This window comes from Anoplophora glabripennis, unplaced genomic scaffold, assembly GCF_000390285.2.
Source record: "Anoplophora glabripennis isolate ALB-LARVAE unplaced genomic scaffold, Agla_2.0 scaffold182, whole genome shotgun sequence".
Classification (NCBI taxonomy): domain Eukaryota; kingdom Metazoa; phylum Arthropoda; class Insecta; order Coleoptera; family Cerambycidae; genus Anoplophora; species Anoplophora glabripennis.
This window is the reverse complement of record NW_019416287.1, coordinates 183,573-205,456: the sequence shown is the minus strand read 5'-3', so window position 1 is coordinate 205,456 and position 21,884 is coordinate 183,573. Positions and strand designations below refer to the sequence as shown.

The 21,884-nt window shown below is 31.4% G+C and overlaps 4 protein-coding genes across 6 annotated transcripts; 2 read left to right on the top strand and 2 right to left on the bottom strand.

Moving 5' to 3' along the window:
* Positions 1-871: 871 nt before the first annotated feature.
* LOC108910993 (calcium uptake protein 3, mitochondrial) lies at positions 872-7,920 on the top strand. Of its 2 annotated transcripts, XM_018715800.2 has the most exons (9): positions 872-1,078; positions 5,111-5,246; positions 5,301-5,411; positions 5,464-5,511; positions 5,564-5,646; positions 5,719-5,763; positions 6,106-6,592; positions 6,643-6,800; positions 7,593-7,920. In XM_018715800.2, the coding sequence occupies exons 1-9, from the start codon at positions 881-883 to the stop codon at positions 7,662-7,664; spliced, it is 1,338 nt and encodes a 445-aa protein (XP_018571316.1). In that variant the 5' UTR covers positions 872-880; the 3' UTR covers positions 7,665-7,920. The 2 variants fall into 2 exon arrangements, with proteins under 2 accessions (XP_018571316.1, XP_018571317.1); XM_018715801.2 differs by lacking the exon at positions 5,719-5,763.
* Positions 7,921-9,022: 1,102 nt separating this feature from the next.
* On the bottom strand, positions 9,023-16,726 carry LOC108910962 (protein phosphatase methylesterase 1). Its single transcript, XM_018715748.1, has 7 exons — positions 16,421-16,726; positions 16,181-16,361; positions 16,019-16,128; positions 13,923-14,162; positions 13,791-13,856; positions 13,332-13,735; positions 9,023-9,698 (listed from the first exon to the last, which is right to left on the bottom strand). The coding sequence occupies exons 1-7, from the start codon at positions 16,468-16,470 to the stop codon at positions 9,544-9,546; spliced, it is 1,206 nt and encodes a 401-aa protein (XP_018571264.1). The 5' UTR covers positions 16,471-16,726; the 3' UTR covers positions 9,023-9,543.
* A 2,131-nt stretch (positions 16,727-18,857) lies between these two features.
* Positions 18,858-20,848, bottom strand: LOC108910969 (arfaptin-2). Of its 2 annotated transcripts, XM_018715758.1 has the most exons (5): positions 20,770-20,848; positions 20,361-20,706; positions 20,126-20,235; positions 19,696-20,073; positions 19,444-19,596 (listed from the first exon to the last, which is right to left on the bottom strand). In XM_018715758.1, the coding sequence occupies exons 2-5, from the start codon at positions 20,704-20,706 to the stop codon at positions 19,444-19,446; spliced, it is 987 nt and encodes a 328-aa protein (XP_018571274.1). In that variant the 5' UTR covers positions 20,770-20,848. The 2 variants fall into 2 exon arrangements, with proteins under 2 accessions (XP_018571275.1, XP_018571274.1); XM_018715759.1 differs by lacking the exon at positions 20,770-20,848 and having other exon boundaries at positions 18,858-19,596.
* Positions 20,849-21,230: 382 nt separating this feature from the next.
* LOC108910972 (mitochondrial import inner membrane translocase subunit Tim10B) lies at positions 21,231-21,868 on the top strand. Its single transcript, XM_018715760.1, has 2 exons — positions 21,231-21,351; positions 21,404-21,868. The coding sequence occupies exons 1-2, from the start codon at positions 21,322-21,324 to the stop codon at positions 21,761-21,763; spliced, it is 390 nt and encodes a 129-aa protein (XP_018571276.1). The 5' UTR covers positions 21,231-21,321; the 3' UTR covers positions 21,764-21,868.
* Positions 21,869-21,884: the final 16 nt, after the last annotated feature.

Here is a 21,884-nt window from a genome sequence, read left to right as displayed (position 1 = left end):
TAACACACATCGTTTAATAGTGCCTCTCATTGTCTACAGCATTGTCATTGTTTTAAATCGATATAAAATTATAATATTAATTATAAAAGTGCATTTTAAACTTACCACAACACAAGAAGATCTATATAAACACACTCCACCCAAGTTTTTCACACAACCGTTTTTAATTTATAAAAACTGTCAAACTCTGATTGTCTCTTGTTTGTCTACGAAAATGCATCGTTACCTCTAGCCTTTAGATCACATCACGTTAATCTAAATTTTCGTAAAGTTTGCAGTTATACCAATATTAGAAAATAAATACAGAAAAATGTTAATTATATTATATAAATAAGTACGTATACTTTTCGAACGGAAATACTGAATTGTTTTAAACTATAAATAGAATCGTCCATGACATTTCGTTTGATTGATCTATAGATCTTGATTTATAGTATAATATAATAATTATAATAAACCCCAATTGAAAAGCGGCATACTATAATTTATAGAGTTTAGCCTAAAGTTGAAGGGTTAATATACAACAAACACATAAAAAAGTAAGTAGGTTAGATCAACTCGTTTGACCAATAAATAATACCATAAAAATAAAGTAACTATAATAAAACAAATAACATGTAGAGCACTTGCACTTACATATAAAAATTTCATTGATTACTGACAGATCACTGATTTTCATTTATAACTAATTATTAAAAAACAATTTAAGAGTTTGTTTTAAAACCGCCACCAGACTGTCACCATTTTATTTTACTGCCCTCCATCGGCAGCTACTAGAACTAAATAAGTTAGTTTAGAAAAGTAACAAACCACCGTTAGAAGATCCCATAAGCATTCCATTTATAGTACCCAATTCAATTAACAGCTGATATCTGTCGAAATGGCCACAGCTAGCAAATTGTTCCGAAGATATTTAAATAAATCTAATACTTTACGCCAATTTAGTAAAATAAGTGTTCAATCAGTAAATAAAAATTATCCATTAACTGCAATATGTATTCTGGGAGGATCAGTAGCTTTGTACACAGTTCATAAGATCCGATCGATTCAAAAGGTCCATGCAGCACAGTCAAAAAATGTAAGTATACCAATATTTGCTTAAATCCAGAACGGATTGTTTACAAAATATAACAATCCATTAATGTTTAATATTACAGCGGAAGTTCTGGTGAATTTAGGTGTTCTAGTTATAATTCTGTAGCTAAGTTATTTTTATCTCTTTACCGCCATATTTTGAAAATCGTTTGCGCGCGGTTTAATTAACAAATAATAAATTGTTAATTATCATAAATTTGTATTTGTAGTAGGTTTGTTTTTCTAAGTGATAAGAAATAAAAGCACTTGTGATTTATTTATTTATTTTATTATTATCACATAACCATTGCATACATGTAAAATTTACTACTTTAGTAGATAACTGGTTATTAGGTACGTGTATCACAACTTTATACTATCTAAGATACAGGAAATCCCGTCCACTATATTAACTTTCGTGTATAAATGTTGCTAATTATTAATGATTTTGATAATACTTATAAGCATGTATTTTTGCGCCCATTGCTTTGGTCTAAAAAAAACATTATAAAAATATGAAAGAAATTTTTTTACATCTATTTAAAAAAAAAAATTGGAACCATATACTTAATTATAATATACTGTTGAAGTTATTATATAAAGGTATGCACCATTACTTTAATCTGATTCATAATTTTTGTGACCAATACATGTCTTGTAAATGATCATTTGAATAGTCTACTGATATTCTTGAAACCATTATTCGACCGGAAAGCACCGTTTCAGAACTGTTGTAAAATAAAAATTACGAGGAATCCTAAAAATTCCATGCAAATTCTCGTTACCTAGACTATTAAGCAGTGATGGATTAGTAGTTGGGTTTATTATACATGTCACTCATCTGGGCCACACAACTAGCTCATACTATACAGGTTATTTATTACCCCCCTATCAGACAATGACATCAAGGGTTCTACTTTAACTACGACACTATCACTTTGTTTATTTATAGGGAGCTAATGGGTAGGACTTTAACTAATAGTGTGAAGACTCGATAGTTTTTTAGTCTATAATAGATGCAGGAAAAACAATTTTTCATTTACAGCTTAAGTATGTCTAGAACCTTCGAATAGGGTGGTTTTATTTTTATAGTAAATACTTAAATATGAAAATTAGTGCCTTATTTTTAATATATTAAGATATGGTTTTAAAAAAGATGTTTATCATTAATTAGCATTTTTATGATGTATATTTAATTTCAGGCATTTGAATAGAACTTGTTATAAAAGGCTGAGTTTTACAATGTAACTTTTGTACGTCTAATATGAAAAATATAATTAAAATGATGAAAATTATTTGATTATAGAATTTTTAGTCGGAGTTTTCTTTTTTTTGTTTAAACGAAAAATTGAATGTGGACAAATCAGTTATAAACATATATATCATATATAATTTGTAATGTGCATGATTAAAAGGGGATCTTTTGCCCTAGGCTTGTAAGACCAATTAATATATTTTAAATTTTCTTCACTACTTCATAAATCCTTTTGAGACCTTACTTCTTACTAGATATCTCGTATCACCTTACCGAACTGCGTGGGTGTATAAGAAGTCCACACTCCGAAGAAGTGTTCTTATCTGCCCTGGTCGCGACTCTGCCCAATTTAGACGCCCCAGAGAACGTGAGAAGGGTAATATCAAACGCAACGCGAACAAAATAATCTTTGTTACAAACGGATGCCGAAAATAATACTTAACTACCTTGGCTTAATAGGAAGACAATGGTTAAAAAAAAAAGAAATGTAGACAACACCGAACTCTATTTTTCGACGGTTTTCAATGTCACAAGCTATTTTTTTTAGATACAGAATATCAAAAATATGGTAATATACCATATTGTATTTATTTTCAGTTATTATATGATAGATTATGTGATGTAATACCTAAATTTTCTAGGTAATCTCTAAATAAAAAAGCAATTGGTTTTGTTCTTGAAAAAATATACGTCATAGCGTGATTGTAGGGAAATAAATGTTATATCTAAACTCCCAAGAGTTACACTTCAACTAGAATAAAATATAGACCATGAAATCAAAGAAAACGTCGGTGTACTTATTTCAGTTCTAGCAGGGTAGGTACATAATATATCATTCTCGATTTGTCAAAAAATTTGTCTGACAAAATTAAAGTGAGGATAAGGGAACAGAAAAAAAAACTAATGCATCAGTGTGGTAGTTCTTTAACAAATTCCGAGATGTTAAATTAAGCGGATAAGGAATAAATAAGGTTGGTTTAAACCGACAACTACTGCTCATTAATCACCCTGTACCATTAATTTATGGAATGTCACGGGAGAGCTAAACAGGTAAAACAGTACGTTTGGTCGGTATTTGGTATCGAAATAAAGATAATTTCATCATTTAGGGTTAGCGCCTCTATTTACTACCTCCGAATCATATATCACAAATAACGTGAATATTAACTTGTTGTAAAAAGGTATATATTGTTCATTGTTCTTCTAAGTAGGTATTTAAAAAAGCAGTGCGTTTCAATTTAAATACAGTGCGGAGTCACTACATTAACTCAGGTACGTCAATTAGTCCTAGGAGATTTGCATGACGTCATCGATTATTTATTTAAACGTCAACTCAAAAAGTTTTTTTGAAGTACCTGTAAAGTTATACATCACTACCAAATTTCAAATATTTATTCTTCCTCGTTCCCAAGGTACAGCAAGTTAAATATTATTCTTTCACCATTCTTGTAATTTAAAATGTGTGCATTATTTTATTAGGTTGATTTCAATTTGTTATTTTGTTACACTTAGAAATTCATGAATAAAGCACATTTTTAAATTAGAAGAATCGTAAAAGATTAATATTTAACTTGCTATCTCTTGGAAACGATTCGGAATAAATATTTGAAATTTAGTGGTAATACAGGATGTCCCGAAATTCATGCAACAAAATTTGGTCACAGATTCTTAAGACAAATTTAGGGGACCCGTATTTTTTATTTTTGCCTAGTGGCCCCTTCTTTTGGAGTTACAGCCCCCTGAAGTCCGCCCCTAAGAATATTTTTTTTATATATATCAGAACCCTGTTGTACGAGAATCACTAAATTTGGTACACAGGGGTTTTATGACACGTGGAATCTGATGGTGCTACGTTTTTTTGGCAGGGAACCCCCTAAGACAATTTTTCGTGGGCCCCCTTGTCTTTTGATCCAAAAAAATTTGGTCGCATATTTAAATTTCTTAAAAATTATCAGTCCACTAGAAAGCCATTAAATTTAGAAATTTTTTGTCTCTTTCAGAATGTGATCGAATGTATATCGTGATTCACCATTTGCCTCAAAAACATGTGTTTTACGAAACAAATATCAAGAGACAAAAAAGCTTCTAAAATTCAATGGCTTTCTAGCTAATTAATAATTTAAAAAAAAATCAAAGTTGGGACCAAATTTTTCTGATTCCAAAGGCAAGGGGGCCCACGAAAAAGTGTCTTAAGGGCGTTTCTTGCCAAAAAGCGTAGCACTGCGAGATTCCACATGTCATAAAACCCCTGTGTGCCAAATTTAGTGATTCTCGTACAACATGGTTTTGAGATATAAAAAAAAACTTCTTAGTGGCAGATTTCAGGGGGCTGTAACTCCGAAAGAGGGGGCCAGTTGGCAAAAATACGGGGCCCCTAAATTTGTTTTAAGAATCTATGACCAAATTTTGTTGCATGAATTTCGGGACACCCTGTATATATTTTTACACGCCCTTCAAAAAAAAACGGAAGAAACTCACGGTTGCCGTTTAAAAAATCAACGATGACGTCATATCTCCTAGTTAGAACACTCGTATATACACTTAAATATAGTTTTTTTAAGTGCGCGATTCATAATACTAATCAACATGTCTGAGCCTGTTTTTAAAACAATTTTGTATTCGATATGCTAAATTTATTAGTTATTAAGTATTAAGTTAGTGACCCGCACTGTGTATAGAACATAATAAGACATAAAAAGTCGAGAAAATTTTTCCTTAATTTAACAAAAAAATTATTTGAACAAGCAAATATAAAAAATTTAGATATATAATTTTTTTCAGGATGAGGATGTAAAAGTTGTAAAACTAACATCAAGGGAAAAAAGGTTTATAAGGTTTGCATCTGTCGAATATGATGGCCAATTATACATGACACCTCAAGACTTCCTGGAATCAGTTGTTGAGGCAGAACCTAGACGTAAGTGGTACTGATTTTTATTTCGCACTGTATAAAACAATGGTAATTTTATAGCTAGATTAAAACGAAAGGTATTAACTCTTAAGGAATTAGAAAAAATCAAAGATGCCACCCCACCTCTAAACCAAGGATCTCCTAGACTATTTAGAAGTTTAAGAGATAAAGGTATGTTAGATATTACAATTTTTCTTTTAAATTGACATATATTTTTTTTAAGGGATTATTTCATATACTGAATATTTATTTTTACTGTCAGTCCTGACAAGTAAGTAATTTTTTGTCTATTACTTCCTATTTATTAATTTCAAGTATTTTAGAGCCTCAGTCTGGTTTTCGAATTGCATTTAATATGTTCGATACTGATGGTAACGAAAGAGTTGATAAAAATGAATTTTTGGTGGTAAGTAAGCTCGTCATTTTAAATATGTAGGTATTTTTTACAGAATTTGATACTATATGATTACTTAAACAGATACGAAAATTATTGGCAGGCAAAAAAACCGAAGATGATATTCCAGTAAGTGCTGACTACAAAATAACAAAACATGTTTCAGTTACATTACTGCTTGTTCTACATTAAGGTGTTTTTTTGCATTTGTTTACGTAACAACCATGTGATGTAACGTCGACTAAAAGCTTACCTGTTTTCAGTGCCTAATGTCTAAACATTGTCTTTTATATTAACATCTCAGAATAATGAAGAAGCCATTGCATTGCAACCCAGAATATTTGAAATCTTTATTAATAAGAAAATTATAGAATGATAATATAACATACTAGTTCATAACGTTTATGATGCGTATGGCTTCTTCAATTCACAACCTGTGTATATATGATATTTAATTACATCCTTTATTAGATGGAAAAAATCTTTAGCCATGCTTGGAAAGGCAAAAGAGGTTTGTCAAATGAAGACATCGAGAAAGTAGCATCTATTCAAGAACAATATGTAGACGATGAACAAGGTTTGCAACGTAAACATGTTGTGGACACTACGCTTATTGTCCATTTTTTTGGACCTAAAGGAAACAGTGACCTTAACTTTGAAAGCTTTAAGAAATTTATGCTTCATCTTCAGACTGAAGTATTGGAATTAGAGTTTAACGAGTTTTCAAAAGGGCTTCCGACAATTTCAGAAGTAGACTTTGCAAAAATATTATTGAGATATACGTATTTAGATACTGATGAATATGATATGTATTTAGATAGGCTTTTAGACCGAATTAAAGACTCCAAAGGTATTTCATTTGAAGAATTTCATGTTTTCTGCCAGTTTCTCAATAATTTAGAAGATTTTAGTATTGCCATGCGGATGTATACTCTTGCAGATCATCCAATTTCCAAAGGTATTATTTCAGTTTGTGAAACAGCCAAAATATTGTGTTTAAATTTTTAGATGAATTTCATAGGGCTGTGAAAATATGTACTGGTACAAATCTAAGTCCTCATTTAGTTCACACAGTATTTTCCATTTTTGACGAAGATGGAGACGGTTTGCTGAGTTACCGAGAATTTATTGCCATTATGAAAGACCGACTACATAGAGGATTTAAAGTAAGCAAACATTATTAACCTACTATTTCAAACGAAAACAGATATGACTGCTATCTTGATGAAACTAGATCTTCAGTAGAAGCAGTTAAGTTTATATGAAATTGTTGGCAACATATATATTTTAATTTTTACCAACATTTATGCAGTATACCTTATAATTTAATTATACCAAGCTTAAAATCATAATTGATGACAGATTCATGACAGAATTGCTTAAAAAAAACGTTGAAAATTATAGGAATCACATTTCATACTTAGCTTTCCTTGACTTTTAGAAATATAATTTTTCCTGTAAGCCCTTAAAACTTAAATACTTTATGTTAGAAAGTTGAGTAAATAATATTAACAAATATGACATATTCTCAGCCAAGAAAATTATACACAGTGATCGACTCAACAAACAGAATTTATAAAGTGTAATATAGAGCCTTCATAAATGTTTACAAGCCACCTGACTTCCGAGCGCAGGCAACCCAACTGGTAACAAAAAATACCTAAATCTTGGCGGTAGCAATGTTAATGACTCGTTTACAATGGACAGTAATAAACCTTTATGTCTACGCTGGAGATAATGTGATCGCTGATTGGTTGTAGAATCTCGTGAAAAATTACAGCGATCAGAGCCAGAGAAACATAATGTTTGAATGTAATCTTGATCTTATTGTTTTAATTTTACCGAAATTTATTTTCCAATGTGAAGGAAATACAATTACTGTTCCAAAGAAAATTACTGGTCACGTGGCTTGTAATCATTTATGAAGGCTCTGTTATCTAATATTTTTATTTTTTCAGTCTTATGCCAAAAATGAAGGTTGGGAAGCATTCAAGACTTGCATAAAACAAGAAATGAAAACTCCATCATAGTAGTACACATTTTTATCTACCTCATTGCATTGCATACCATTTGTGATATATATTTTTACTAAAACTGTGTTGATACCTGCTTTATATTACTGTTACCTGTATTGTGTTGTGCATTAGACTAGTCATTATTGAATTTGCCAAATGTATTAACAATGTAATGTTATATTTATGTAATTTAATTGGAATGTTTAATGTTTGTTATAGTCTAGTCAAGTTAATAGTCAGTATTGTTAATTTCCTACCAATAAATTTTTGAATCCGCACATATCTTATTTTATATCTAAAGGAGGAGGGCCCCTAAGGCCGGTTTTTGGCCTAATTTATTTTTGGCTGAAAAAATCAGAAACAATTTTTTTTAGTATCTACTAGCAATACTGAATCTTTTCCACCCTAAACGGACCAACCCCCTCACCCTCCTTTCCCTCTCCACCTCCTTAAATGCCGGGGAAACCATCACTTATTAGAGGAATCTTTAAAGAGCTTAGAGATGCGAAAGACATTCAATTCCTATGAATCTTTCATATGAAGAATTTTTTGGGTCGCTGATCACGAATCTGGTCCCAGAATCTCGAAATTCAAGATGGCGGACAAAAAAAATTAAAATGTCTTCAAAATGCACGAATTTTTGTGTTGGGGGTTTTTGTGTCTTTGAGTAGCCCATTTGGCGAGTATAAAAATTGAAATGTCTTCAAAATGCACAAATTGTGTTGAGGGGTTTTTTGGGTCGCTAATTACGATATATGGAATATATCATTTTGAATTTCTTAATTCTGCCTTCAGATTCGTAATCAGAGACCTAAAAAACACCACTACACAAAAATTCATGCATTTTGAAGACATTTCAATTTTCTTGTCCGCCATTTTGAATTTCATGAGTCTGAGACCAGATTCGTGATCATCGACCCAAAAAACTCTTCATATGTAAGATTCATAGGAATTGAATGTCTTTCGTACCTCTAAGCTCTTTAAAGATTCCTCTATAAGCGATTGCTTCCCCAGAATTTAAAGGGGTGGAGGGAGAAAGGCGGGTGAGGGATTGGTCCGTTTAAGGTGGAGACGATTGCTAGTAGGTACTAAAAAAACTTTCATTTTTTTCAGCCAAAAATATTAGGCCAAAAACCGGCCTTAGGGGCCCTCCTCCTTTTAAACAACTTCAGATTTTCTATAATAATATATTTAAAGTATGTATGCTGCAAATTTTTAAGGAAACTGCTAGACAAAATACATTTACAAAAATGATTCTCTCATGATCAGAAAATGTACACGTGCCTTATTCAATCAATACATTTTTCTTTACGTCGAGGTAAAATAAAAAATAGGTAAACTTTAAGAACTATATATTATTAAAATATGATTTTTGCAATTGTACACTTCTACAGTATTGAATAATTTGAAAAATAACCTAATTTGTACAAACAAGTTAAGTAATGGGAAACAGATCGCATTTGGTAATTTCTTATGATAAAAACATTTGTTGTATTTATTAAAAATTATGTAATCTGTAGTTTTAGGGTCACTGAATGATTTATTGTTCGATGTTCAAATCAACTTTCATCACAAATTTTGTTTGCATGAAAATTGATTTTAATATAAATTTTTCTAAAGATAAACTGAAAAACTATCAACAAAGGTGTTCAAATGAAAAAATCTTCATGCTGCTGAAAGACAATCAAAACTGTTTAGTCATCCAAATGCATTTCAACCTAGAATCTTTACAGTGAAAAACATTACCTAGATTCTAACAATTTAGTCTTGTTAGAAGAACATATTTAAAGCAAATGCAACAGTTACAAATTTTTTACCTAAACTATTTGGTACTAGACCAAAACACCAAAAAAAGAATACTTAAAACGAGTAATACCACAAGAAACGATACTGATTAACAAGAAGGAAGAGGAGGTTGAATGAAATCAGATTTTGGTTCGGCTAACTTCTGCTTTACCAGGTAGCCACTAACAATTTCAGCTACATTGTGAGGTTGATCTTCGTGAATAGCATGGCCAGATCTTGCTAGAACCTGCATCTGAAACTTACCTGCAAAAAGAACATAATATAAAATTACTGCCCCTACATCCTGTGCGCATTGCTAAGTATTTTAAGGGTGATGTTATAGTATTTCTCTTAAAATCACCAGCACATTGCTACAAACATGCTATATAGAAATACCACAATTTGTGCAACTTGTACTATTTTGGAGCAGATCTTTTAAGAAATATAGAAAAATATATTTTGTTCCATATATTGAATTGAACTGAAATTTCTGGTAACATACAAACAACACATTTTAGTGTCTGATATGCTATTTTAAAGGCATACTGAAAACATAACTTTCCAACTAAATAATTAATTTGTTTTAAAATTCCTCGTCGTAAAATATAATTCGATAAAAACTAAATACATAAGACTTTAAATTTAGTATCACACTATACTATATTTTTATACATATTTCGTGTTTTATTTGTTTGTTGTTGATAAGATTTTTATTTCATTATTATTTTTTAGTAACAATTTGAGAATACATAACAGTTTATACAGATTATGTGCAATACATTTTGAAAATACAATGTAGGCTCTTTAATCCAAACTCACCTTAATCCGAATATCCACTAATCCAGCCTGACGAATGCCCGTTTCGATGGTCTGAACAAAATTCTTTAATTCGAACAAAATTTGGTTTAGCATATATAGTTCGGATTATCGAGTCAGACTACATAATATAAAGTAACCGTTAAAAACGTAATTCCCCGGCAGTCTCAGGGATATCCTTGTATGCGAGTCGGCACCTTTCTCGATTAGATCTTTTTAGTTGAAATATTATTGCTATGCAAATATGTCGCAAAAAAGAAAGCATTACACGTTAACCCTTTTGTAAAAAGTGGATATTCTAAATAAATTGGTTTTTTTAGTCTTCTATTTTATTTTTAATAAATGCATATCCATATTTTACGATATAGTTTATTGTTATTTTTTGCCTTCTCAGTAACACATAATATTTAATTCCTATTATATGTATGTACTAGTGGCGGCTCGTCAGGTGACGCAAGTGACGCACCGCTTCACCTAAAATTTCCGTTTGGTTGTGCAATTTAAAATTATTTTTAATTTTATAATTTAGGTATAATTCTATATTGAAAATGTATTGTGTTTATCTGTTTAATTTTTTACACAGAAATAAACAGAATAGTTGCACGGTGAACGCCTTCTAAAAAATATTGCCCTCGTTGAGCGCAAACATCTACCTCGGATCATACAACGTACAGTATACGCAAGTGACGCAGATTGAAAACAGTATGTATTCTGCTTCTCTTCGTAGCGTTGTTTACGGCGGTTGTCATGGCTACGAGGCGGCCAATACGTGATTAAACTACGGCGTGGGAGAACGAGTGACACAGAAATTGAAGCAGCATCGCCTATCGCCTGCCTTTAACAGTTTGTACGATACGCGTCGCCCAGTGCACGATTATATCGGTTCTTTGTTCATATTTGTTTTGTATAATAATTGTAGAAATGTTTCCTATGTATGATCCAGTATGCAGAAATTTTCGCGATAATGGCGTGTCTGGCAGAGAATGTACGTAGAGGTTATAAACGTAAACTCATATATATATTCTCTGATAGTCAAGCTGCAATTAAAGCTTTAGCCGCACACAAGGTAAGTTCAAAACTGGTGTGGGATTGTTTACAAATGCTGACTGAACTGACCACCAACAATACAGTCAGACTGTGTTGGGTGCCAGGGCACAAAGGCATTTGTGGAAATGAGAAAGCGGATGAACTTGCTAGGAAGGGATCCGAGACAGTGTTCATTGGCCCGGAGCCCTTCTGTGGCACATCTCCCAGTGTGGTCAGGCGGGCTCTGGGCAAATGGACAGAGACAGAACATAGGAAATACTGGACTTCAAGGCCAGGACATAGCCATTCTAAGGAGCTTATGGAGTATCCTTCGAAGGGAAGAGCGAATGAGCTACTGAGCTTGAATAGAATCCGGCTCAGGAGAGTGACAGGACTCATAACGGGACACTGTCACTTTAGGAAACATCTACATAAGCTAAANTTACCTCTTAAGTGTTGAACCAATATTACAAACTTTTGTTATTCGGCACTTCTATGTCGAGATAATCCATCTGATCATCTTCTTGCAACAACATCGTTTTCTCCTGACAAAAAGTAGGCTTCAACCACATAGACTCTTTTTTGATTCGTATACTGCTTTTTCATAATATCACACAAAAACTTGAAATCGAAAACACAAAAATTCACTTATCGAACTTACACTAAACAAAGGCACTTCACAAACTAAAATATAAATGTAACATAATAAAGCGGTGAGGACGTACTAAACCATTCCCGTTTCGCCGAATTAACGTAGCAGTTGGGTTTTTTAACCGTTTACCATCCCGTCATATCCTACCAGGTGTGAAGTCAACTGGCAGTAGCGGTTTTTCAAAGTCAGCAATAATTAACTGAACAGTGGAGGTTAACCTCCGTTGCCCTTTGTAAGCGTTCGGAACGGATTCTGCTTAAATTTAAACTATTCACGATTTACTTTTGTTGCTGTTTTGTTTACTTTGGATTAATTCAATATGTTGTGGGTACACATGTTCGCAAGTGACCCATTTTTTAAGGACAACATCAATAGCGCCATTCTGACGCCATACCGGACGCATCAGGGTTTCCAGAAGACGACCCCAGCAGGTTGACGCCAAGGACCAGGTACTTCTGCGAATGACTCCACACGAACAGGGACTCTCCAGCGAACCCTCAAACCGTCTTCTTCACAAGCTTAGTTTTCAATAAAAATACTTTATTTGCACCGTTGAGAGAGCGTTTTATTTTTGCTGTACAGCGAAGGCAACCCTCAATGTCTAGTATCGACTGGCGCAAATCATTTTTCAAATACTGCACTATATCCATATGAGTAAGTAAATAAAAGGATTTGATTGGATAAGGCGGACGGAGCATGCATTCACTAAGGCCATCTCGTGTTGGTGGGGTAAAACATTGTCCTTATATAGAAATTGTTAAACAGAAGTCTGCAACCACAGATCAAATCTGTACATATTTCCAATTCCAATGAATAAAAATATTTTTTTTAATGTTTTTCTTGTATTAAAAAGGTTTTATTAAATATTTCTAAAAAAAATTAATTCACTGTACTTATTTCTACCTGTAATTTATATTTCTCCCATCGCCTCTCTTATCTTGCCCCCCATTGGCGGACGATGCCCTTGGATAATGTATAAAATAATATAATCTTGTATATAATAGTTATAAAATAATGTTGAGGGCATTAATGTCAAGAATTTTTAAGGGTATATTTACGAAGAGATTTTTATTATCATTTTCAAAGTCCCTTTAACATTTTAATGTAACGTAATTGTATCAATTGTTATTTATAACATAACATGTTGCCACTAAGAAAGGTTGAACAAATTGCCTAAGGTAATTATAGAGATCTCAAAAATCTAACAAACTCACTAATTTCAGTATTTTTAAATTATTTATTTATCACCATCATTATCTTCTATTTTAATACACTTTCCTGCACAATTAAATAAATTATGCACACTGAATCTCAGAAAAAAAATTAAATGCCGACAATGGAGTAGAATTACTGGTTTATAATTCTGCGATTTTGCAAAATAACTCTATAAAATAAAACCATACCTTGCATCTGACCTACAGTTAGAGTAGTATCTAAACCATGGATATTGGCAAGCAATAGAATTTTAGGGATGCGAATATCTAAGAATTTCTGTGAGAGTCCTTTAAACCATCCTGTCCAGAATTGTTCCGTCTTGCTCAAATCAATTCTCCATGTATATTGTGGCCCATCATCTTTAACTTTAAAATTATTGGGACATTTAAAAACATCAGTCTTCTGAGATTTAGGAAGTGGGGGTTTACCACAGTCACTGCATTTAGCTTCATCGCTTTCATCTGATTCTTCAGCTACCTCGGTTAAAGTATATGAAGAAGCCACCAGCTCTCTATGGGATGATGAAGTGAGTTCAATATTATTCATGTCAATGTCGTCACATTCATCAGCAGCTAACTTGTTTGTTTTCATACTGCAAAATAATTTAACATAAAATTTATTATTTTCACTGTTTACTTAATAGCTACTTGACAATTTGTCCTGGCATTGATACTCGAGCTGCTTCTAAATTATGAGTTTGGCCCCCTTTATAACTAAAAATAAATGTTAAATATTTCATCCAGCCTTAACCATGATATCATTAAATAAGATGAACTTACCACCATTGGATAGCATGAGGTAGGCTTTTAAAATGAGAAGGCCTGCCTCTCAAAATACTTTGCATTGAAGACAATGCATCTAAAGCTGTTCCTTCGACTACATCGATTACACACAGACCCACAACAGACTTTATATGATATGCAGCTTCCACAGCCACAGCTCCACCCATGCTGTGTCCCATTAATATAATGGGGGTACCAACTTTTTCTATTAAATAATTTGCTACCTCAACTACATCACTAAAAGAATTGTTATCAATCAGTGAAGGCTTGCGAAAAATAAAATGGTCATTTTGATAATGATGCATGGGTCTCATATCATTTTTTAGAGGATTAGGAACACAAATTTGTGTGTGTTTGAACTTAAAAATTAAAATAGGGTGGCCAACCCTGAAATTTTGAATAGGGCATCAACTGATAGATTAGGTGTTTTTTTATTATTTGCAAAATTAATTCTTCCTCATAGTGACATATTTAAATTTTATTTTGATATTAGCTTTGTACGTAGAACAATCCAAAACAGATCCAACAGTCAGAGGCATATATATTCTGATATAATACTTACATAAGGTTCAGGTGATGGGACGGCGGGGTAGGCAAAAAGGGCCCACTTGTGGCCTAATTGCCAGGCTGAGGCCGCCCCTTTACTACTACTACTACCTACATAAGGTTCAAAATTCAATGTTTCGAATCAAATGCGAATGCATCTGACTGTTGTAAACCAGTGACGGCTCGTCAGGTGACGCAAGTGATGCACCGCTTCACCTAACATTTCCGTTTGGTTGTGCAATTTAAAATTATTTTTAATTTTATATAAATTTTATAATTTAGGTATAATTCTATATTGAAAATGTATTGTGTTTGTTTGTTTAATACGCAGAAAAAAACAGAATAGTTGCGCAGTGAATGCCTTCTAAAAAAACATTGCCCTCGTTGAGCACGAACATCAACCTCGTACCATACAATGTATAGTATATGCAAGTGACGCAGATCGACTTCTCTTCGAAGCGTTGTTTACGGCGGTTGTCATGGCAACGAGGCGGCCAACATGGGAGAAAATTACGGCGTGGGGAACGAGTGATGCTGATATTATATACGTGTCGCCCAGTGCACAATTATAACTGTTCCTAGTTAATATTTGTTTTGTATAATAATTGTAGAAATGTTTCCTATGTATGATCCAGTATGTATTTTATTGGAAACGCCATTTTCCAGATGGAAAATGGAGGACAAAAAGGATTTTTAAATTGCGAGAGACCTGTGCCTTATTCTCTAGATATGGAAAAAAGCAGAAGTCAAAAGACAATGTGTACGTTCGGAAGTTTTGGAATGAATGGTATTCGGAGTATAAGTGGTTGTGAAGAAGTGTTTATTTAAAAAAACTTTTCTGTATGGTGTTTAATAGTGGGTGTAAAGTCAGACGTGTGGAATAAAGGGGGATTTAACAATTTTGGGAAAGTCACGCGAGGCTTTCGTAACCACAAAGCTTCTTTGGAATATACATGTGCGTTAATGTTCGCAGAAGTCCACAAGCCGAACTAATATTTCTATTTTTTGTAAAATCTAAATGAAAATCCTTCTCACGAACATCAGTTTTTCGGAAATATTGCAAATGCAACTAAAAATGTCCAGATTCATTTAAAGCCGTTTGACCTTGAAAATTTCAAAATTTTCGTGTGCAGCGATTTTTTTTTTTCATTTCAGTCAATCAATGAATACGTTTCACCTATTCTCAATGTCACGAGCCGCCACTGTTGTAAACTGATTTACCTAAATGCACTAGGAGCAAAGCTATTAGTATTTTATTTTTCATCTTCAGAATGTTATCTTTAAAAAAAACAAGAAAAAATTGTGAAATATAAGAAAATGCCTGTTTTCATCTATCAGTATCGGTCAAATTTATTTAATTTTTTTCTAATGTTTGCCATTGTTTCGCCACAAAAGTTATCTATGAGGGCCTACAAATCATCCTCTAAAAATCAATATGGCTATCCGTCACTATTATTATATAAACAATATAGTTTGAAATTTGTAGAACGTACATAAATTTATATAAAATAGTGCATTAGTTGACATATTATCTATTTTATAATTACCTAGCCAATGTCTCTAGTGAAAGATCATAGTCATTATTAGTTGTGGTATTACCATGCCCTCTTAAATCTACCGCTTTAACTTGACAATGTATTACTTTTAAAATCTCGGCCTAAAAAGTTAAAACATTGCAAAAACTACATTCTTATAAATTTTATACTTACAGCAAATAGTGACCATGTCAAGCCGGAATAGCCTCCGCCATGTAAACACAATAAAATAGGACCCTCATTACCTTTACTAAATAAATGAAAATTCCCATGTTCAGTCTGAATTTTTTCTTCTGAATCAAAGTATTCTGTCCACTTTACAGGAGTAAAATCTTGTTTTGAAGCAGCTGCTAACCTATTAAAACAAATCTCATTACATTAATTAATACTAGGGGTTGTTTGTCAGTATCTTACCCAGAACGTTTGGCGTGCATTCCTAAAACTGATTTTCTTAAATCTGACATAGTGAAATATTCATGGACACCGTTAATAAACTGAAATTTTCCTGGCGATTTCAAAAACTAAACATAACCACGACCGGGACCGGATTATACATGAGAATTATAGGATATTAGAGATGACCTCTAAAATTTTAGTGTCATTTCAGATTCTTATTTTATACTGCAGCCATTCCTCCAAAACATTCAATATTATAAAGTAATTTTTATGAAACCCTTATAAATTATTAATAACAATTAGATTACATTTAACAATTTGCCATTTCTGTTTTTATTTATCAGTAAATATTATAGAAATCTGTAATTGCTAAAATAGTAACTAAATAGTTTTGGTTGGTAGTACTGATTTTTTTAATAATTTTGAATTTTGAATATTTATTGTTCAATAGAATTGCATTATTTATATAATTTTTGTTTATTTCTTTACTGAGTAAAATTAGTTATATTTAAAACATTATCGGTACTGCTTTCTTTCAATAAAAAATACAAGATGTCCTAATGAAAAGGACAGATTTGGATTATCAGGAAAATTATGGATTATTAAAAAAATACGCCTAAACATGTATACTCTGATTTAAAGCAGGCATTCTTCTGTAATAAAATTAACCTTATACCTTCATTCCCCTACGAGGGGAAGCTACCCCTTTGAAAATCATTATAGGGAATAGGGGTCAAATGGTACATCGTTTAAAAGGTAGTGATATTCTCTTTACAGTGATAACATTTTTTTTAACTTCAATAATTCAATAAAAATTAGCCTCTATGCATTTTAATTGTCATATGTCTTTATCTTTGAGCTACTCCTCATAGGGGAAAACAAACTTGCGAAATGGTGTGTCTTCCTTAAATTAGAGCTTACTAGCTTGGCTATTTTAGAAATCGATAGTATGCCTGACATTTCAAATTTACCCTTTACATTGGAACGCCCTGTATAGTATACAAATGAATTTATATCAATTTCAATTACAATACTACTAAAACGATAGGTATATTTTTCCAGTAAGTTAGTTTAGTCTATTCCTATATATGTATATATCATTTTTACTCTTAGTATTATAGTTTTACTGTGTTGTTATTTACTTATTCATATAAATATTTTTCCGTTTTTTTTATTGCAATGTGAAATACTAGTAGACATTTCACAATAACTTCATTTCGTCATAAATAAAATGCTAATAAAATGTGAAGAAATTTATTATCGATTTTAAAATAAATTTTACATATTAGTTCTTCACAAATTAAGACATGGACAATGTTATCTCATAAAAATAAAAAAGTAGTTTACCATAACCATATTGACTATCATACAGTCTTATGAAATATTAAGTATAAAATCAACCATTTTTTCTTTCGATATAGAAGATGAACAGTAATTTTAGTGTGTATAATTCTTTCAAGAGTGTTAATTTTTCTGGTATACAGGGTGTGCCATTTAACACCCGCTATCAATATCTCCGAAATGAAGAAATTTATTTTAGTTCCGGAAATTGGAGTTGTTAGGTCCCTCAAATAGCTTCAAATTATATTATATAAATGGCGTTGTGATACTAAAAAAATTTTTGATCCCTGGAAGATCGTTAAATTTTGAGTAATTTTTGTAATATAAAGTTTTTCCCTATCTTTACTTGTTTTCGAGATATATCGACTTCAATATGCAATCTATGATATAACAGGAAAATCTATTATTTTATCTTAATCACACAGAGACAAAATATTCTTTTAAAATATTGTTATAATGGCTTTATTAATATCACATACTAACTAACAAACAATAATTATTTAAAAAAGATAATGATCTACAGAAAAGAAAATTGTACAATGGTAAATCTTATAAAGCGCAGAGACAAACTGTATTTTATCAAATATTATTAAGAAATGCAGTCATAGGTGGCTCATGTAATTTGTTTAAAATGAAACAATGACAGATGACACATTAGTTTTCCAATAATTAGTTTTATCAGCTTGCGTCTTTCAGTTTAACTATACTAGTTATAAGATTTACCATTGTATAATTTTTTTTCTGTAGTTGATCATTTGTTTTTCTTATAATTTATTGTTTGTTAGTTAGTATGTGGTGTGAATAAAGCCATTATAACAATATTTTAAAAGAATATTTTGTCTCGGTGTGATTTAAATAAAATAATAGATTTTCCCGTTACATCATACATTGCATATTGAAGTTGATATGTCTCGAAAACAAGTAAACATTGGGAGAAACTTTATATTACAAAAATTACTCAAAATTTAACGATCTTTCAGATGGACTGCATTTCCACGTTCCAGGGATCAAAAATTTTTTTAGTATCGCCACGCCATCTATACAGAAATATTTGAACTAACAGTTTTAACTACAATTTAAAGCTATTCGAGGGACCTAACATGCCCAGTTTCCGAAACTAAAATAAATTTCTTCATTTCGGAGATATTGGCAGCGGGAGTGTTAAATGGCACACCCTGTATATTGATGGATATGTTCCTGGTTTGCAATAAATTTGTTGCATGTCATTTCTGATGTGTTACTTTTTAACACTGTTTTTGGAATTCTACCATAACAAATTCTAAAAATGCTCACAACCTGTAATATTACGATAGTCAACATGAACAAAAACATTTTCTAATAATTTATATTATCGTATCAATAAAACATTATATAAATAAAATATAAAGCTTAAAAAAATATGCTGGATGTATCAGACATTTTGCAGATAAATTAAAAATTGAAAAGGTTTCTCCCTACATATAGAACTATTTTAATAGCATTAAAATATTTTCTGTGATTTATTTTGTCCTCAACTATCAAATAATAGTATGTACTACATAAAACACATATATTTAAAAAATTATAGATATGTACAAATTAAACGTTCATAAATAAGAGGATGTTTATCTGTAAAACATCTGCAAGTTATCCTTTAATGTTATTAAAATAACTGACTAGATATTTAATGCTTGTATGAGTGCCTTAGATATTAATCAAATCTACTGTTCTAACCATGAAGGAAAGGTTGAATTGGGTGTCTTTACTTTGATATTAAATTGCTTCAGGGTTGCTTCAAGAGCTTGTTGATTTCCAGAGAAATATGCAGAAACTGCATTGTGAAATAAAAGCAGCTGTTTATGCATCACTTTTATCTAAAAAAAGATTAAAATATTTTAATATCTGATATAAAAAAGTATAATACTACATTAATCTATATAAAGACATTTTTTATAGTTTATTCTTTATCTTACCCTATTTTCATCTAGAAACTTCATTTTAATAGTAACTTCAGCTCTCAATTTCATAAATTGTTGTCTGTGTACTTCATATCCCTGTTGCGCTTCTTCAAGCCCTATAGTTCCATCTGGTTTTGTAGACATGGATTCCAAATCAGTACGATAAGCATCATATTCAATCCGTGCAGCTTCGTATTGTCTAATACTTTGTAAAGTATCCTCAATTGTTTTATTACATAATGTATTAACAGATGATATAAAAAAATTTAATGCCCCTAACAGTGTTTCACCATTTTTTGTCAAATTTCGTTGCGTTTCAGAGTTATATAAAAATTCTTCTTGTAGTTCTGGAGATTTTTGAGCAAGTTCAGAGAATGCTTCTCCTAAGGCATGCTAAAAATGTTAACTGTTAAATTCTACATTTTCCAATCATGCTAATATTTACCTGAGTTTGAACAACATGGTAAAAATGACTAGTGAGAGCTCTTGCTAACCGTAAAATATTAATGTACTTTTTTTGTGTTTCCCTCAATTGGTCAATCTGCGTTTCCAGTTCTACAAAATGTTTAACCAACATCACAAATCTAAATAATTAGAAAAACATACAAAATTAATATTAAGCAGATCGAATGTTAAACTTTTTAAAAATTTCATTAATCAGGCATATACTTAAAACACACCTGCATCGACAGTTCTGGACGACTTTCCCAATTTTTCAAACATAATTTGTTTAGTACATTTGTAAGTGGATATAGACCAATTTTTTATATTTTCAATTCGAGAAGAAGTTTTGAGAATGGTGGAATCCTCGTTTTGAGTTGGGGATGACGGAGTTAATATAGCTGGGGAACTGGTACATGTGGGTAGAGAGGTTGGAATTGAACGAGTGTATGGACAACTTGAATTTGCTGCAGAAGCCGATACATTGGTATTGGTACTTCTATCAAGTGGTGGTGTGTCTTTTAACATATCATGTATACTTGTTTTCTCGGCACTTAAACTAACTGAAGTTTTTAGTTGCGACATCTAAAAAAGCGAAAAGCATTAACTTTTGAAGTTAAATTATCACATAATTACATAGGTACTTACATTTTTTAAATATTATCAAAAACACCAAACCAACAACAAAAACTACCTACAATTTTGTTAACCTGATAACGTCATCGATAACAAAACAATTTTCCAACATAATAATTTAAAAATAACCAACTTGTACTACTGAATTTACCGCGAAGATTAAAAATAGTAACTTTTCAAATTAAATTGATTTACTTAGGTGAGTGTAATAGGTATCGAAAAATATTAAAGATATTTTCCATTCTAATAATACTTATATATAAATAAAAGAAAACCATTAACAATCCTATGAATATTATAGAATCATATATTTGATTTGATTTCAGGTATGTTCAGAAATTTAATTAAATTCCCATGCCTACAAATGAACTATTCCCATGCCTGCAAATGAACTACTTTGAATTACTTATTGTCCATCTCTATCCTCTACTCTTTACTCTACTGGTCTACTACTGCTATGCTAATAACAATAACTCATAGAAACAGGAACGACGTAACCTAAAATCTAAATTTTTAAATCAACTCAGTTTTGGAAATATATTTATTCAATTAATAATCATCATAATGGAAATGGATCCTGGTGCCATTCGAAATGTTAGTATAATATGAGTCGCATTATTCCTATTTTTATGTCAAAATTTTTCAGTTTAGAGACTTCCTTCAGTTGTATAACAAAATGAGTGAGATATGCTTTGCAAGGTGTATTGATAATATGAATTCAAGGAAACTTAGTGAAGATGAAATAACTTGTGTTGAAGACTGTTCCTCAAAGTTTGTAAAGTTTAATAACAAATTAATGCAAAACTTTGTTAAAGCGCAGACAGAAATAGTTAATAAACGTGTCGAAGAGGCTGAAAAGCAAAGGCAATTAGAACCTAATTCAACACAATCAGACCAAAATCACTTAGAAAATAATTCTGCAACCTTATCAAGAGATAATCAGTTATTAGACAGGACAGTACAAAATAGTGAACACGATCAAACAGAAATAGTGATTTCTAAGTGAATTATAACCATATTCATTTAGTGGACTGAGAAGTTGATAGGTGCTTTTCATTTGCATAAAAATTATATTCTTAATTTTTAAAAATTTATTTTTATCATCAGTAATACAGAAATTTTAATAT